The sequence below is a fragment of the Salvelinus alpinus genome, chromosome 18 (genome assembly GCF_045679555.1).
Source record: "Salvelinus alpinus chromosome 18, SLU_Salpinus.1, whole genome shotgun sequence".
NCBI classification, from domain to species: domain Eukaryota; kingdom Metazoa; phylum Chordata; class Actinopteri; order Salmoniformes; family Salmonidae; genus Salvelinus; species Salvelinus alpinus.
The window spans coordinates 15,616,052-15,635,186 of NC_092103.1; the positions used below are offsets into that span (position 1 = coordinate 15,616,052).

At 42.5% G+C, this 19,135-nt stretch overlaps 1 protein-coding gene across 2 annotated transcripts; it reads left to right on the forward strand.

Annotated features, from left to right (window-relative positions):
- Nucleotides 1–156: 156 nt before the first annotated feature.
- On the forward strand, nucleotides 157–17,765 carry LOC139543865 (integral membrane protein DGCR2/IDD-like). Of its 2 annotated transcripts, XM_071350358.1 has the most exons (11): nucleotides 263–491; nucleotides 7,911–7,943; nucleotides 9,479–9,601; nucleotides 12,679–12,765; nucleotides 12,937–13,147; nucleotides 13,260–13,336; nucleotides 13,479–13,661; nucleotides 13,898–14,101; nucleotides 14,358–14,510; nucleotides 14,736–14,972; nucleotides 15,116–17,329. In XM_071350358.1, the coding sequence occupies exons 1-11, from the start codon at nucleotides 410–412 to the stop codon at nucleotides 15,352–15,354; spliced, it is 1,629 nt and encodes a 542-aa protein (XP_071206459.1). In that variant the 5' UTR covers nucleotides 263–409; the 3' UTR covers nucleotides 15,355–17,329. The 2 variants fall into 2 exon arrangements, with proteins under 2 accessions (XP_071206460.1, XP_071206459.1); XM_071350359.1 differs by lacking the exon at nucleotides 7,911–7,943 and having other exon boundaries at nucleotides 157–491; nucleotides 15,116–17,765.
- The last annotated feature ends 1,370 nt before the right edge of the window (nucleotides 17,766–19,135 follow it).

A 19,135-nucleotide genomic window follows, 5' to 3' on the forward strand; every position in this document is an offset into this window, starting at 1 on the left:
TTAATAGAAAATGAATACTGTATCACTCTGGACACAATTAGGTTACTGTAACGTTCATATATACAGTCATTGACCGTAACACATTTCGTATACAATAACCAATGACTGTATGACAATACCTTTAGAAAACTCCGCCTCCAACCCACCAGCTGATAGGCTTTGTGGCCGTTTGGGATTGTTGTGATGGGAGGACGGAGCCATCTTGTTTTATTTCCGTTCAGGAATACATTGTTGGACAGGCCGAATGAAAAACAGGGCTTAATAATAAGGATGTAGCTCGTTATCTACCATATATTTTCATGTTTTTGAATGGCTAGGAACTATCTTTGGCGCTGATAGGTCAGAAGCAAACGTTGGATCTCGGTTTAATTTATTTCTGAGTAGAGGAGTTACTATGAATGGAGGATAAATGTTGCCAAAGGCTGACAGCAGCAGTTACGTCCTTCTCTCTTTGCTCTTCGTCCTCACTTTAACAGACCCACCACGAACAGGTAAGACCAGTGAAATGCAATTGGTTGTCAGCTAGCTTGCTTATGTATGTAACGTTATACCCGTGAGCTATGGTAGGCCTAATTGTACGGGAATTTAGCTAGTGTAAATGGCGTTTCTAGCTAGCTTATCCACTGGTCTCAATTTTTGCCGCCGCCTTTAGTGAACAGCGCGCGGTGTGGGTTCACTAGCCTACTTACTGCGTAGTTATCTAACGTTAACGTATATCATTTTATTTTAAAATGACTTATGGGGACATATTTCAATATTGAGTTGTAACTAGTTAGATATATTTTGCAGTTCCATCTTCAGTATGGTTTACACTTTGCTGGAGAGAACGTTTACAAGTTATAGCTAGCCTGATGAAAGTTTAGCATTAACGTTACTAGTTAGCAGCTTTAGTTAGCTAACGTCGTTAGCTGTAGCTGCTGCACTTTATTTCCAGAACCCAGTACTATCTAGTCTTGTCACCTTATTAGCATTTTGACTTCGATAACAAGTTTAGTATCACAATACTCGATACCAAAACGATACCACGGAAAAAAATATTAGTCACGGAATCACACTTGATCCAGACAAACTCAGCTTGTAAATTAGCTAACGTTACTACTCTGGGCCCGATTATCAAAAAATCTCCGAGCTGTTTCCCAAACCCATCGTTATGTTACTAAAGTTGCACATGAAAACGCTCGTTATTTACGGACCGCCAGTAGAATAACTAACTACGCGCGTCGGTAGACGCTTTCCCCACCTACCGGGTCACTACATATCTCTGCTAAACATATAATCAATATGTTGCTAAACATATAATGCTAAACATATAATCAATATGTTTATCTGTCTCTGACCGCCTATGATTTTAAGAAGTTGACTACAAAGACAGTTGCCAAAGACTTTGCAATTGTTACAAACAAGCGAATAGTGCTGAGTGGTTAGTGTTTTTAAAAAATCAGTTCGTTTCGATTATTAAGAAATAATCACGTGTTCAGTTTCGATTGGGTTTAAAACAATTAAGTCCAATGATGGTAGTGACTGCCCATTATTGCTTATCACCTATTAACCATTTATTTACATTACTTTACATGAATAAAATATTTCAATGTTCTATATTACGTTTATTTTATTTGATTACTTTATTTAACTCCAAGTCATCTGATCTCTATAGAGCTGCTTGCTGTCTGACAATCACTATTTTGTAGTTCTTCAAAGTAACTAAGGCATACTTTTATGACGGCTGAATACCAACAATCTATCACATTGATACTGTATTTTTCAGGTAGAGATACCTGGCGAAGCAACAGCTGCTCTCTATATCCCCTCACAATCGCACATTCTTGTCTCTTCAGTAGCAGTCGTAAAAGAACAACAGACTGGACAAGTAGACGCTCAATGGATTATTGTCATTACAGTTAATTACCATGGTTTATGCGCAAAACTATGTAGAATATGGGCATGTTGGAAACTCCCTACAACATCCCACAGTTCAGGCTAGGTCTGACTTTTATCTCTAGAGAAACTGGGCAATGTTCACATTGGGCTCACAGGGGGAAAAAATAACAAAAAACTAAAGGGAATTCAAATATTTAGTTTAAAAACCAAAAAATAACTGACATTTCAGTTAGTCACTCTGCACTGCAAATAAATGATAAAAATATGCTTCAAATGAGAACTGAGATGACTGCATTCAGAAAGGTTACATAAGCATATATAATTCAACAATATTGAAATTAATTTCATTTTCATTCAATTGAGATCTATTTTGCTAATTGTAGGCTGCCTACTGTCTGTCATTTTTACCTCTGTTTCATGATGTGTAACAACAGGTGTGCAATGATGTGCCAAATCTTTATTTAGTGCATTATTATAGGGTAAACTAAGCATTAGAATAAGCCGCCTCAGAATTTGCAGCCGTGGTAATATCTTTGTAGGAGCAGACCCATTGTCAGTATTGTGGAATAATTATAATGTTAAGGTACGATTTGAATGGATAAAGCTGATCTGAGAGCAGCGCTGACTTTCTTTCGTTCCTATCAGTATAGACTGTATGCCTCAGCGACGCACTTAGTGAATGTTCTCCCTGCTTGGTGTTTTGGCAAATGCATGTTAAGTCTTCGGCCATTGTTGGAACGAGGCATCGTTAAAACAATCGTACGCCTAAATTCCATCACTATCGGGAAACTGGGCCCTGTTCAATTGTTGGACATCTTTTGAGTTCAATATCATTACATTGGAGAAAAAAAATCATCAAAGTCATTTTTCAGAGACAGCCATTTATGCATTAATGAATCAATTATGCAATCATACAATCAATTTGACTTTGGTAAAAACAATCTAACTACATAACAATATGGTAAGCATTTATTTGAATGGTAAATCTCTATTGATAAACAAGATGTAGCCTATCCACAATACCGTTGAATGCATATTCAATAGGAATGCATGCATGCACTGGCTTATTGAGCTTGTTTTGGCTGATTACATGGGGCTACAGTTGACAATCAGTTTTCCTTCCACTGGAACAATTAATTGTTTTTCTCTAGGCAAGAGGAGATCGGCAATAATCTTTGGGAGAAACGTGAGCGGGAGAGAGATCGAATAAGTTAATGTTTTTTTGTTGTCAATCAGCTTTGAAATCAATCAGCATATTTTGTGCTATGGTTTGCATGTTATCGCAAAGTGCTACGTTAGTGAATTGATTTTAGCTGTCAGCTAACAAGGAAAGTTGGCATACAAAGCTGGAAGCTACTGGTATCAATTTGCATTTTAGTGTTCTAGCCTGTGTGGATATTGTTTCGATAACACTTTCAACATTTTTACACGCCGTGTCGCGTTATTCAAGTGTGTTAACTTCTGTGTAGCATGAGTGAGGAGCTGACATGATGCAGCCCAGACTCCCAGTGAGTGAAGCGGTTCCTCAGGACCGGATTCAGCTAGCAATGAGTAAGTGGAGCAGGACCTGTGAGCTATAATAAGGGGTCGGCAGCGCTGATAAACGGGGCTTGATCTGTGAGACATTTGACACAAGTATACCGGCCAACACTACTAGCTAGCTATACTGAACAAAAATATAATCGCAACATGTAAAGTGTTGGTTTCATGAGCTAAAATAAGATCCCAGAAATTTTCTGTACGCACAAAAAGCTTATTTCTCTCATTTTGTTTACATCCCTGTTGGTGAGCATTTCTCCCATTTGCCTATACAATCCATCCACCAAACAGGTGTGGCATATAAAAAAAGCTGCTTAAACATCATGATCATTACACAGGTGCACCTTGTGCGGGGGATAAAAAGGCCACATTTGTCCGTTTGTCACACAACACAATGCCACAGATGTTTTGAGGGAGCGTGCAGTTGAATGTTTATTTTTCTGCCGTAAGCCGCTTCCAATGTCATTTTAGAGAATTTGGCTGTACGCCCAACTGCACTCACAACCGCAGACCACGTGTAACCACGCCAGCCCAGGACCTCTACATCCGGCTTCTTCACCTGCGGAATCGTCTGAGACCAGCCAACAGGACAGCTGATTAATCTTTTTTAATTTTTTAAAATAAATGCACAGAGATACTATGACGAGATCCTGAGGCCCATTTTTGGGCCATTCATCCACCACCGTCACCTCATGTTTCAGCATAATGCACAGCCCCAGGTTGCAAGGATCTGAACACAATTCCTGGAAGCTGAAAATGTCCCAGTTCTTCCATGGCCTGCATACTCACCAGACATGTCACCCGTTGAGCATGTTTGGGATGCTCTGGATCGACGTGCATGACTGCGTGTTCCAGTTCCCGGCAATATCCAGCAACTTCAAACAGCCATTGAAGAGGACTGGGACAACATTCCACAGGCTACAATCAACAGCCTGATCAACTCTATGCAAAAGAGCTGTGTCGTGCTGCATGAGGCAGATGGTGATCACGTCAGATACTGAATGGTTTTCTTATCCATGCCCCTACCTTTTTTATTTAAGGTATCTGTGACCAATAGTTGCATATCTGTATTCTCAGTCATGTGAAATCCATAGATTGGAGCCTAATTAATTAATTTGTTGCTTTTTTATTTTTGTTCAGTGTAATTCGCAAGCTGCGTTTCAGATAGCAAACAGGCACGCAAAGCAAACTTTAGATTGCTATGTCGCAGGAGCAACACAAGACTGGGCCATCTGCTGTTTTTTTTTTAGCTATTGTTTCATTGTCCTAATAAGTAACCTAAAGATAATTTAGACTAGCTATTGTTGATTGTTGCCTTGAAACATTATTTTTGGCCAAAAGTATGTGGACAACCCTTAAAATGAGTGGATTTGTTATTTCAGCCACATCCGTTGCTGACCGGTGTATAAAATCAAGCACGCCGCCATGCAATCTCCATAGACAAACATTGGCAGTAGAATGGCCTTACTGAAGAGCTCAGAGACTTTCAATGTGGCACCGTCATAGAATGCCACTTTTCCAACAAGTCAGTTCGTCAAATTTCTGCCCTGCTAGAGCTACCCGGTCAACTGTAAGTGCTGTTATTGGGAAGTGGAAACATCTAGGATCAACAACGGCTCAGCCACGACGTGGTAGGCCACACAAGCTCACAGAATGGGACCACTGAGTTCTGAAGCGTGTAAAAATTGTCTGTCCTCTGTTGCAAACTCACTAGCCAGTTCCAAACTGACCCTGTTCGTCGGGAGCTTCATGAAATGGGTTTCCATGGCCGAGCAGCCGCACACAAGCCTAAGTTCACCATGTGCAATGCCAAGCGTCGGCTGGAGTGGTGTAAAGCTTGCCGCTGTTGGACTCTTGGAGCAGTGGAAACGCGTTGTCTGGAGTGATGAATCTCGCTTCACCATCTGGCAATCCGATGAACTAATCTGGGTTTGGCGCATGCCAGGATAATTCTACTTGGCCGAATGCATAGTGCCAACTGTAAAGTTTGGTAGAGGAGGAAGAATGGTCTGGGGCTGTTTTTCATGATTTGGGCTAGGCACCTTAGTTCCAGTGCAGGGAAATCTTAACGCTACAGCATACAATGACATTGTAGACAGTTCTGTGCTACCAACTTTGTGGCAACTGTTTGGGGAAGGCCCTTTCCTGTTTCAGCATGACAATGCCCCCTTGCACAAAGTAAGGTCCATACAGAAATGGTTTGTTGATGGTGTGGAAGAACTTGATTGGCCTACCGACCTCACTAATGCTCTTGTGGCTGAATGGAAGCAAGTCCCCGCAGCAATGTTCCAACATCTAGTGGAAAGCCTTCCCAGAAGAGTGGAGGCTGTTATAGCAGCAAAGGGGGGACCAACTCCATATTAATACCCATGATTTTGGAATATCAGGTGTTCAAACACTTTTGTCCAAGTAGTGTATTTGTCTAACCTCATAAACCATCGCCTGTTAAACTGCAAGTGGTGGAAGAACCTATTATTGACTTAACCTCAAGGTTTTAATTTGGGGGCTGGGTGAGAGCTTGATAGGGAAGGACATTCAACAAGCATGGCACTTACACAAATAACTGATTGGCTGAGCGAAATTGATAAAGATTGTTGGAGCTGTTTTGTTAGACTTCTGTAGTGCTTTTACGACGTTATCAATCATAGTCTGTGGTATGGCTTTACACCCCTGCTATATTGTGGATAAAGAGTTACCTGTCTAATAGAACTCAGAGGGTGTTCTTTTTAATGGAAGCCTCCAACATAATCCAGGTAGAATCAGGAATTCCACAGGGCAGCCGTCTAGGCCCATTACTTTTTTCAATCTTTACTAATGAATTGCCACTGGCTTTAAGTAAAGCCAGTGTCTATGTATGCGAATGACTCAACACTATACACATCAGCTACTATAGCGACTATAGCGAGTGAAATTACTGAAGGACTTAACAAAGAGCTGCAGTTAGTTTCAGAATGGGTGGCAAGGAATAAGTTAGTCCTAAATGTTTCAAAAACTAAAAGCATTGTATTTGGGACAAATCATTCACTAAACCTCAACTAAATATTGTAATAAATAATGTGGAATTTGAGCAGGTTGAGGTGACTAAACTGCTTGGAGTAACTCTGGATTGTAAACTGTCATGGTCAAAATATGTTGATACAACAGTAGCTAAGATCGGGAGAAGTCTGTCCATAATAAAGTGGTGCTCTGCCTTTTTAACAACAATATCAACAAGGCAGGTCCTACAGGTTCTAGTTTGTTCGCACCAGTCGTGTGGTCAGGTACCACAGAGGGACCTCTGAAAATGACAATTGGCTCAGAACAGGGCAGCACGGCTGGCACTTAAATGTACACGGAGAGCTAACATTACTAATATGCATGTCATTCTCTCATGGCTCAAAGTGGAGGAGAGATTGACATGCTGAATGCACCTAGGTGTCTGTTTAAACTGCTTGGACACCCATGCATACCCCACAAGACATGCCACCAGAGGTCTATTCAATCAATCAAATGTATTTATAAAGCCCTTCTTACATCAGCTGATGTCACAAAGTGCTGTACAGAAACCCAGCCTAAAACCCCAAACAGCAAGCAATGCAGGTGTAGAAGCACGGTTGCGAGGAAAAACTCCCTAGAAAGGCCAGAACCTAGGAAGAAATCTAGAGAGGAACCAGGCTGAGGGGTGGCCAGTCGTCTTCTGGCTGTGCCGGGTGGAGATTATAACAAGTCCAGAACAGACTATGGGAGGCGCACAGTACTACATAGAGCCATGGCTACATGGAACTCTATTCCACATCAGGTAACTGATGCAAGCAGTAGAATCAAATTGTTAAAAAAAAAAAAAGCACCTTATGGAACAGCGGGGACTTGGAGATGCACACATGATAAGACACACACGTGCACATGGATGTTGTATTGTAAATATGGGATAGTGGAGTAGTGGCCTGAGGGAACACTAAATGTATTGGGTAAAGTGTTATGAAATGTAATATATAACTGCCTTAAGCTTGCTGGATCCCAGGAAGAGTAGCTGCTGCTAATTGGGGCCTTTAATAGATACAAACACGGGTGGTTTTGGCCGACTTGCTTCGTTGTGAATAGCCTAGGCTACATTCTTTTATTTATATATACACACACACAATGTATGGCTCCAACCTAGGTTACATTCTATGCGTCCATGTAAACGGGATGTTATTACAAAAAGACAGAACAAAAATGTTCAACTTTTATTGGAAGAGTGTGTGGTCCTGGTGACTTTTGGGTCAACTCAAACATCAAAATAACAAATGGTTAAATACCCAAAGTTTCCTCGGTTACATTGATCTTTGCTCAGAAATGGTATCTAGTGAATGCGACGTGAAATACGAATGACATTTTCTGTAAAACCTTTTTTCACATGTTGTCATTTCTGTCATCATACAGTTCCCTCCCCTTTGTGGTGGAACATTCCAAACGGGGAATTTTGAGATTCAAAGGGTTAGTTCATCAGAAATTTCTTTTTTGTTTTGTTTCAGGTCCACGGCTAGCTCTGGCAAGATTATTGTCGGGTAAGCAGCATCTCCTTTTAGTGCAGTGGATGTATAGGTCTGCCAGGCTCCAGCTATTTGGGTTACTCATCTCTATCCTCAGCTTGTGCCTCTGTTGAATCTTCCCATTCACAGCAGTGCTTTGTTTTTCCATTGAACTCAGATATTTACTCTAACAGTTATTTTTTATATGCTTTCAACTCCTTTAACAATATTGAACTACCTTCAAAGTATCCAGTGTGATTGTCTAGACGCCAGGCCTATATCTGCTCAGGGCCATAGTGAGAAGAGTTCTAACTGCTTTAGAAAGCTAGGCCTAATACCATCTCACAGGAGAACCCCTGATGCAGTGGCACGTCTCATGTTAATCACACATGGCGCAGAGACGCTGACCCACTTAACTCTGCTTCTCTGTTACTAAGGAATATACAGAACTGCCAAAATAAAGGAAATGCCAACAAGCGTCTTTAATAGGGCGTTGTCACCAGAACCGCTTCAGTGTGCCATGGCATAGATTTGAAGTGTGTGGAACTCTTTGAGGGATGCAACACCATACTTCCACAAGAATTTGGTGTTTTATTGATGTTGGAAAACGGTCCCAGACGCTCCAGAGTCTCCCATAAGTGTTAAATTGGGTTGAGATCTGATGACTGAGACATACACCCTTTAAACCCCCTATGCTCCTTTGAGAATAATGCCCAGTTGCCCATTAAATTTGGCTACAATGGCTAGAAGAGAGGGCTCTTCTAGCCATTGTAGCCAAATTTAATGGGCAACTGGGCATGATGGGATGTTAATTGCTTAATTAACTCAGGAACCACACCTGTGTGGAATCACCTGCTTTCAAAATACTTTGTATCCCTCATACATTTTTTATTTTGGCACTTACATTTATGGCTAGACACTAAATAAGGGTATATAGTAGGCCTATGTCTTGCCTGTCATGACCGCTTTAAGCTACATCTTTTTTTAAATATATATATTTTTTTATAGTGGCCTATTTTAGATAATTGTTATGCCCTGATACACGTCCCTCATTTCTCCTGTTTCTCATATTTTTGTTTCTAATCGCAGTTCTCCAAAGCACTCACAATGATGACCCCTGTTTGTTTCTAGTTATAAGGATTTTCGTCTTGTATCTATAGCTAGTATCTACTCTGATTTTTATTTTAACCACCAGACCTGAATTGATCTCCGTCAGAATACTTGAGAGAGATTGCTGCATAACTGAATTCCAATAAATATTTTGTGTTTTTCCCTTGATGCTTTCTTTTATTAATTTTGTTTCCCAGAAAACTTTCATTATTTTAAGCATCGGTTGCATTGTTAATGTAATGTTTATGATAAATGGTGAAACCCTTATTTCTTATTTATCACTAGACATGGGCAGGTGTCTAAGTAATGATCCTAAAAGCTGGAAATGCTCAATCTTCCATAGACTCATGTTTTTATAGTTGGTAAGCAAAACTGAGAGACCAAGAGCTGTGTTGTAGTGGCCATGTCAAAACTACTGGGGGCTCTGTGTGATGTTAGCCTCCCTCTGTGCTGTGTTTCAGAGCTGCGCTGCAGCCCTGGGCAGTTTGCCTGCCTCAGTGGGAAGATGCAATGCATCCCCTTGTCCTGGCAGTGTGATGGCTGGACTGCTTGTGAGGACAAGAGCGATGAGTTGGACTGCCCCCGTAAGTAACACCTCTTCAACCCTGTACCTAGACCTCATCCTGAACTCTAGTCCCTCTCCCTAACAATCATGATACTCTATGTCCATTTATATTGTGTTGCATGCTCCAAAGTGAAGGACAGAGATTTCGTACATTCCCCACAATACTATAAGGCTCATCTTGAACAGCAGTCAGAGCAGCTCTAGACATCTTAGAAAACAACTTTCTAAATGTCATGGGAACCAACAAACTCATACGTGCATATTTTTTGTTAATGTCTTTCATTTAGAGCTTTGTATTTTTAATCAGTTTTGGGAAGATCAAATAAAAAATAAAAAACTTCACGTGCCAAATACAACAGGTGTAGACTACTGTGAAATGCTTATTTACGAGCCCTTTCCCAACCATGCAAAACATGTTAGAAAAAAAAAGAGGAAGATTTTGCAAACAAAAATAGAAGTTACACAATAAATAAGGCCAAATACAGTGGGGAGAACAAGTATTTGATACACTGCCGATTTTGCAGGTTTTCCTACTTACAAAGCATGTAGTCTGTAATTTTTATCATAGGTACACTTCAACTGTGAGAGACGGAATCTAAAACAAAAATCCAGAAAATCACATTGTATGATTTTTAAGTAATTAATTTGCATTTTATTGCATGACATAAATATTTGATCACCTACCAACCAGTAAGAATTCCGGCTCTCACAGACCTGTTAGTTTTTCTTTAAGAAGCCCTCCTGTTCTCCACTCATTACCTGTATTAACTGTACCTGTTTGAACTCGTTACCTGTATAAACTGTACCTGTTTGAACTCGTTACCTGTATAAAAGACACCTGTCCACACACTCAATCAAACAGACTCCAACCTCTCCACAATGGCCAAGACCAGAGAGCTGTGTAAGATTGATAAAATTGTAGACCTGCACAAGGCTGGGATGGGCTACAGGACAATAGGCAAGCAGCTTGGTGAGAAGGCAACAACTGTTGGTGCAATTATTAGAAAATGGAAGAAGTTCAAGATGACGGTCAATCACCCTCGGTCTGGGGCTCCATGCAAGATTTCACCTCGTGGGGCATCAATGATCATGAGGAAGGTGAGGGATCAGCCCAGAACTACACGGCAGGACCTGGTCAATGACCTGAAGAGAGCTGGGACCACAGTTTCAAAGAAAACCATTAGTAACACACTACGCTGTCATGGATAAAAATCCTGCAGCGCACGCAAGGTCCCCCTGCTCAAGCCAGCGCATGTCCAGGCCCATCTGAAGTTTGCCAATGACCATCTGGATGATCCAGAGGAGGAATGGGAGAAGGTCATGTGGTCTGATGAGACAAAAATAGAGCTTTTTGGTCTAAACGCCACTCGCCGTGTTTGGAGGAAGAAGAAGGATGAGTACAACCCCAAGAACACCATCCCAACCGTGAAGCATGGAGGTGGAAACATCATTCTTTGGGGATGCTTTTCTGCAAAGGGGACAGGACGACTGCACCGTATTGAGGGGAGGATGGATGGGGCCATGTATCGCGAGATCTTGGCCAACAACCTCCTTCCCTCAGTAAGAGCATTGAAGATGGGTCGTGGCTGGGTCTTCCAGCATGACAACGACCCGAAACACACAGCCAGGGCAACTAAGGAGTGGCTCCGTAAGCAGCATCTCAAGGTCCTGGAGTGGCCTAGCCAGCCTCCAGACCTGAACCCAATAGGAAATCTTTGGAGGGAGCTGAAAGTCCGTATTGCCCAGCGACAGCCCCGAAACCTGAAGGATCTGGAGAAGGTCTATATGGAGGAGTGGGCCAAAATCCCTGCTGCAGTGTGTGCAAACCTGGTCAAGAACTACAGGAAACGTATGATCTCTGTAATTGCAAACAAAGGTTTCTGTACCAAATATTAAGTTCTGCTTTTCTGATGTATCAAATACTTATGTCATGCAATAAAATGCAAATTAATTACTTAAATCCAGAAAATCACATTATGATTTTTTTGTTTTAGATTCCGTCTCTCACAGTTGAAGTGTACCTATGATAAAAATTACAGACCTCTACATGCTTTGTAAGTAAGAAACACTGCCGATTTTGCAGGTTATCAAATACTTCTTCTCCCCACTGTACAAGGGGTACCAGTACTGAGTCAATGTGCAGGGCTATGAGGTAGATGTAATATGTACATGTAGGTAGGGGTTAAAGTGACTATGCAATCAGGATAGATACACTGTTGTTACTCTGTTTATGTGGAGAGTGTGAGCATGTGGGTAGGGTCCAGTGAGTGTGCATAGTCCGTGTAAGAGAGTCGGTGCAAAACAGGGTATTAAGTCTGGTTAACCATTTTGATTTAACTCTTCAGCAGTCTTATGGCTTGGGGGTTGAAGCTATTCAGGTGCCTTTTGGTCCTAGACTTAGTGCTCCGGTACAGCTTTTTGTGTGGTAGCAGAGAGAACAGTCTATGGCTTGTGTGGCTGGGCTCTTTGCCAAATTTTCCGGTCCTTCCTCTGTCACCGCCTGGTATAGAGGTCCTGGATGGCAGGGAGCTTGGCCCCAGTGATGTACTGGGCCGTCCGCACCACCCTCTGTAACGCCTTGCGATCGAGGACTGTGCAGTTGCCATACCAAGCTGTGATGCAGCAAGCCAAGATGCTCTCAATGGTGCAGCTGTAGAGCTTTAATGTGGTTAGATATGGCAGTAGTAAGCGATAGAAGGAAATCCTATTGTTTCCGCTACTTAATTCCTGAACTAGCGCTGATCGCTGGCTGCATCATAGGAATTCTGGAAAGGATTGGGTACACACACAGCATCTGACCTCCATAAAACAGCCATCTTGTTTCATCTGGACTGTGTACATATTAGATTATTTGATAAATTGTAGCAAAAGCAGTCAACATTTGACTATTTCTTGGCATGAGAAATAACTAATGTTGATGACCTGTGACTGGGCTAAAAAGGCAGTTTCTCCATCCCCTAATAAGAAGTTCCTTGAGTCCAAACAAAGTTGTCTTCAGAAGGTTTTTTATGATCTTCAGCCAGTAGCCACTACATTCCTTTTACGGAAACACTGCTTACTCTGGTATCTCTCTCTCTCTCGGATCCTCCCTTACAGCCATGAAGGATGAGACGTTTCACTTTGCCAATGAGTTTGACCAAGTGGAAGATGTCATCGGCGTGGCCCAGCCTATGCGCTTTAACAGTAAGACCCCACCTAACTACCTCCATCAGTCATTCACTCAGTACTCATCTAAGATGAGCTAGAGAGATTTTAAAACAATATCTAAACTACTGGAAGTGTTGCTAAAAGAACAGATGGAAAGCTTTGTTACTGGACACTGTAGGAGCGCTAAAGCACCTTTCTCCTCCACAGAGAAGTGCCCAAGTGGGTGGCATCACTACGAGAAGACAGCCAGCTGCTACAAGGTATACCTGAGGAACGAGAACTACTGGCAAGCTGTAGACACATGCCAGAAAGTCAATGGCTCGTTGGCGACTTTCGTTACCAACGAGGAACTGCAGTTCATCCTCAAGATCGAGGTGGATTTTGACGAGAAAGTGTGCGAGCGCAGAGACCAGTGCAAGTGAGTATGTGTTTGCTAAGGATGGGTTACATGATGTGATATAGTGTTCATCTGAAGGCTGATGCTTTACTGTCCCATGGTCTTTATTTCATCCAATTTCTCTCCGATTCAGGTTCTGGGTGGGTTACCAGTATGTCATAACCAATCGGAACCATTCACTGGAGGGCCGTTGGGAGGTGGCTTATAAAGGTGGGTGCAGTTAAAATGAATGAAAATAGGCAAAAGGGATTAGTTGAACTCAAGGAGCACTCATGGTCATGCTCAAACAACCAAAGCAATAAACCTGTATTTGGTTTAGGTTAATCTTGTTCCCTTCTCTGTTCCTTTTCAGGGTCGATGCAGGTGTTCCTCCCCCCGGAGGGCCTGACGAAATTTGGAGAGGCATCTCCGACCCAGGACAACGTATTCTGTGCCCAGCTGCAGCGCTTCCAGATCAAGAGCATGAACGAGCGCGGCCTTCACAGCTGGCATGCCGAGAACTGCTACAAGAAGTTCCCTTTCCTGTGCAAGAGGAGTATGTCTGCTCTTATTAAAACCCAATGACCTATGCAGCTTCACAAGAGGTCAAAGTTGCTTGATTGTAACAAGTGTAGATGCTCAGTGGAAATCTGGTTGTTTGAGTCATAATTCTGTATCAAAAATATTGGGTGCTGTAATGCGTATGTAAATTAGGGAAGTCCAGCATCCTCAGTTAGTGTAGGTATAGTTTTTGTTTGGTTCTGGTTGTAAACCTTTGATTTTCTTTAACAGGGCAGACATGTGTGGACATAAAGGACCAGGTGGTGACTGAGGGGTACTACTTCACGCCTAAGGGGGAAGACCCGTGCCTGAGCTGCACATGTCACGACGGCGAGCCAGAGATGTGTGTGGCCGCACTGTGTAATCGGCCGGAGGGCTGCAAGCACTTCGGCAAGGACCCCAAGGAGTGCTGCAAGTTCACCTGCCTGGACCCAGGTACTGCCTAAATACTCACAGTTCCCTATTAAAAAAATAAAATAAAAAATAAAAAAGAAGGGAAAAAAAGAAACTATGGATGTTTGTGAATGTCACACAAGGTGGCGCTCTTAACACATCTCACTTGTCATGTGCCTCAATGTTTGTCCCTGTAGTTTCAGAAGATGGAAGTAAAAGGACAAAAGTTGAGAAACGGTTGTATAAAAAAATTGAAAACATTTGCATTGTATTAGAATCTGGACACTCTGTCTTTCAGAGGGCAGCAACCTGTTTGACTCCATGGCCAGTGGGATGCGTCTGATCGTCAGCTGTGTCTCGTCCTTCCTCATCCTCTCTCTGCTGCTGTTCATGGTGCACAGGCTCCGGCAGCGCAGACGCGAGCGCATCGAAACACTCATTGGAGGAAACCGTAAGCAGCATATAATCGCACTCATACGAACAACGTATGTCACCAAGCTCACTGCCATCCCTTGAAAAAAACGACCCCTTTTGGCCTTTTTAGCAAACCCGGAACACCTCTCCTAGCTAGCCTGTATTAGTCTCAGGTACTTTAGTGTATTCACATTTTATTTGTGAGTATCCATCTACATTGGTTTCAAATTGTTGGAAATGTTGTCTCCTTCTCTATCTTCAGTGCATCATTTCAACCTTGGGCGGCGAGTCCCAGGCTTTGACTATGGCCCAGATGCTTTTGGCACTGGTCTCACTCCCCTGCACCTCTCTGATGATGGAGAGGGAGGTGCATTTCATTTCCAGGAACCTCCCCCACCCTACGCTGCCTACAAATACCCAGACATCCAGCACCCAGACGACCCCCCTCCTCCCTACGAAGCCTCCATCAACCCCGACAGCTTTCTCTATATGGACCTGGGTAGGCCTAAAATAACTTATGGACCACCCTATTGTTGTTACTATGATTTACTCACTTCCTGTAATTGAACAGTTGTGATTATTATTAGATACAATGTTAAGTATCTAGCTGTTTCTGAACCCTGTCCTCACTGTTCTCCACAGCACGCCATGGAGTTCAGATGATTCCAAGTCAGATGAGGGATGTGGTAGATGCCATGACAGATGCCCCACCACCACCTGTCCCCGAGCCAGACTCTGTGCCAATGTCCTCCCAGGAGCGGGACGATTCCATCGACAGCAGTACCCTCCTGGTGGAGCCTGACACCCCCACTGACGGCCACGTCCCTGACTCCATGCCTGCAGACTGCAGCAGCAGCTCCTCCCTCAGCACCATGGTATAGGACTGAGATGAGGGAGAGGGGAACTGCTACGGTCTGGACCCACAGATTGAGAGAGGTGGACAGTGTCAGACAGGTCCATCATATGGAGGGTGGACTGGAGCGGACTGGTCCATTTAGTTAGAGGAGAGGGTGAGAAGAGACTGGAATGGCAAAGGGTAGAGGGTAGAGACTATCAGGATGGATTGAGGGACCAGTCTATTCCTTGAGGTGTGCAGCGGTGAGGAGAATCGGACTGGTATGTTTCTTAAACAGGTAAACTGAAACCAGTCGGGTGTCTGTCAGTTGAACTTGGAGAAAATGGTGTGAAGCAGACCACTTTCTTACAGGGGAACACAGACCGGTGAAGAAGGATCTGGAAGACTGATGAAGACTGATTATTCTGTACAGAGAACTAACAGCACTACACCGGGCCGAGGAGGTTGAGTTTCTGCTTCTAGTTTTCATTGGACAAAGCTTTTCAATTGTATTGTTTGAGCTTGATGCTCCTGATGTAAGTACTACCTCGGGCATTACACCAGGTAATAATGGAGTGGGTAGATGGCTTGTGTCCTTTTGCTTATATCGTGGAGGCAGAGCTTGGATTGTCATTTGTTGGACTTAGAGACCATCACACACAACTCAAAGCATCGAGTGCTTCTGCTCTCCCTCCCTACTAGATCTCCAAGTCTCCTCCACGAATGAAATGCATTATTTTTCCATCACAAGCACCGCCTCTGAACTGGGATTTCTGGGCTCTCCAATCAATCTGATATGCTAAGACGTCTTCCAGATTGATGGCACAAATTTGAATAGGAAAATGAAAGGTTCTGCTACAAAAGTTTTTTTAAACTTGCAAAAATATTTAGGTACGGTTAGTGTTAGCTCCAACTAACACACTGCTATTACTGTGTTTTCTGAGGTAAATGCTACAACTTTTCAAATAATCTTGCTACAGTATTGAATTTCATTTTATGAGTTCTAATTGAAGTAGGTTGAGTATTGTGCCCTTTTCTTGGGTAAGAAGTAGGCTGTGACTTGTTTGTTGTGGGATCTGAACATTGTTAAAGGGTCCCCCCACCATTGGTCAATGAGTTCACATCATGAAAGAGAATGGCGAATGAAGGTTAGCTTTTCAGTTGTAGCTCCTAGCGATGTGTAAGGGTAACTTACTGTTTTATACCCCCTCATGAAATTTGTAAAAGTTAACTTCTTAAGCTAAAAAAAGTGTTCTCATGAAATGATAATAACAATTAATACTAAATTAATTCTGTCTTCAACTGTCTGTACGTATGTGTGAGGGTTTATGTGCACATTCATCAATTCTCATTTTTGGAAGCCATTGGATCTGTATTTCTTTTCTTACCAATGTACATTGTCATGTCAGTGTATTTAAGATTCAGACTATAACATGACATTGGGGATTTACCTGTTTAGGTTTTAATAGTAGCCTATATGGGATTGAGTGGTCAACCCCCTTTCTCCTGTTTCATGATGACGGACAGGAAAGTCTAACGCAGTAGTGAAAAAGCTACTAGGAAAACCACAATTTGTCCCCATTATGACAATCATTCTTTACACTCCTGATGTATATACTGTAGACCTGTGAGAGCCCTGTTGCTTGTTCACCTGTGGTGTTGAATGGTCATAGGAGTTGGAAGGCTACAATGCCAGGCCTATGAAAGCACAAAGGCCCCTATGAGGGTTTTGGAGTCAGGTTAGTCCAAGCCCTTACCAGCCAGGATCTGCATAGCATGGTCATCTATATGGCTTTAGTCTATCACCAGCAGCAATGAAATGGTTGAAGATATATCTTGAGAATTGCAGCTTTGTGTGTACTATGTGTTTATGTATGGTTGTCTATAGCATTTTTTTTTCTCTCTCTTTGGTAGGTCTCAAGTTGTTTTTGTTTTTTTAGCATAGACAATCCTTTTGTGGATTATCCAAGAAAATCATGTCTTGAATTGTTAAAAAAATAAATCTTAAACTTTGGTGTGTGCATGCGTGTTTGGGGGTCAGATCTCAATATTTGGTTTGAGTGCGTTTTCAGCTTGTTTTAGGGCCTATAGTGCATGTTTTAGTCTTTAGGCATGCTGAGATTTCCAACAGATTTTATAATTTAAACAAAGTTCTGCTCATCTTTGCCCAGGCTTAGCTCAGAGGCTTGCCTACAGGTTGATATAGATAAATGCATTGGAACCCCTGCTCCATCCCCAACTGCTGGATTTAAACTGTAGTTGATTTTGTTATCGACATGTTCAATGAGTTAGAACATGTAAAATGCAACTGTTGATACATTTAATTGTATTCTCTTTAATTTCATAGCTTTTAAATTGTAAAACTTTTGTTGATTCTTTTGCAGGGGGCTTTTGTGTATTTTTCTGAGTTAGATGTACATCTAACCAAATGCCAAATAAATTGTATCATGAAGGACAGATGCCTGTTGTCTCAATTTGGGTAAGGACTCTGAGAAGGTTAAGCCTGTAGTTTTAGCAGAGAACTTGAGACCATAGATGGTTGACTGCGTACTTGACCGCAGTGGGTGAATAGGGCTACCTGCTTCTGCCTACGCTATATAGTGCCTTCAGAAAGTATTCAGAACCCTTGACTTTTTCCACATTTTGTTACATTTACATTTACATTTAAGTCATTTAGCAGACGCTCTTATCCAGAGCGACTTACAAATTGGTGCATTCACCTTATGATATCCAGTGGAACAACCACTTTACAATAGTGCATCTAACTCTTTTAAGGGGGGGGTTAGAAGGATTACTTTATCCTATCCTAGGTATTCCTTAAAGAGGTGGGGTTTCAGGTGTCTCCGGAAGGTGGTGATTGACTCCGCTGACCTGGCGTCGTGAGGGAGTTTGTTCCACCATTGGGGTGCCAGAGCAGCGAACAGTTTTGACTGGGCTGAGCGGGAACTGTACTTCCTCAGAGGTAGGGAGGCGAGCAGGCCAGAGGTGGATTGTTACGGTACAGCCTTATTCTAAAATTGGTTAAATTGTCCCCCCACCCCCCCAATCTATGTACGATACCCCATAATGACAAAGAAAAAAATTATATAAATCCTGTTTTTGCTATCACATTTACATAAGTATTCAGACCCTTTACTCAGTACTTTGTTGAAGCACCTTTGGTATCGATTACAGCCTTGAGTTTTCTTGGGTATGACGCTACAAGCTTGACAAACCTGTATTTGGGGAGTTTCTCCCATTATTCTCTGCAGATCCTCTCAAGGTCTGTCAGGTTGGATGGGGAGTGTTGCTGCCCAGCTATTTTCAGGTCTCTCCAGAGATGTTTGATTGGATTAATGTCCTGGCTCTGGAGTGGCTTCCGTCTGGCTACTCTACCATAAAGCCTGATTGGTGGAGTGCTGCAGAGATGGTTGTCCTTCTGGAAGTTTCTCCCATCTCCACAGAGGAACTCTAGAGCTCTGTCAGAGTGACCATCGGTTATTGGTCACTTCCCTGACCAAGGCCCCCCCCCATTGCTCAGTTTGGCCGGGCGGCCAGCTCTAGGAAGAGTCTTGGTGGTTCCAAACTTCTTCCATTTAAGAATGATGGAGGCAACTGTGTTCTTGGTGACCTTCAATGCTGCATAATTATTTTGGGACCCATCCCCAGATCTGTGCCTCGACACAATCCTGTCTCTACAGACAACTCCTTCGACGCCATGGCTTGGTTTTTGCTCTAACATGCACTGTCAACTGTGGGACCTTATATAGACAGATGTGTGCCTTTCTAAATCATGTCCAATCAATTGAATTTACCACAAGTGGACTCCAATCAAGTTGTAGAAACAT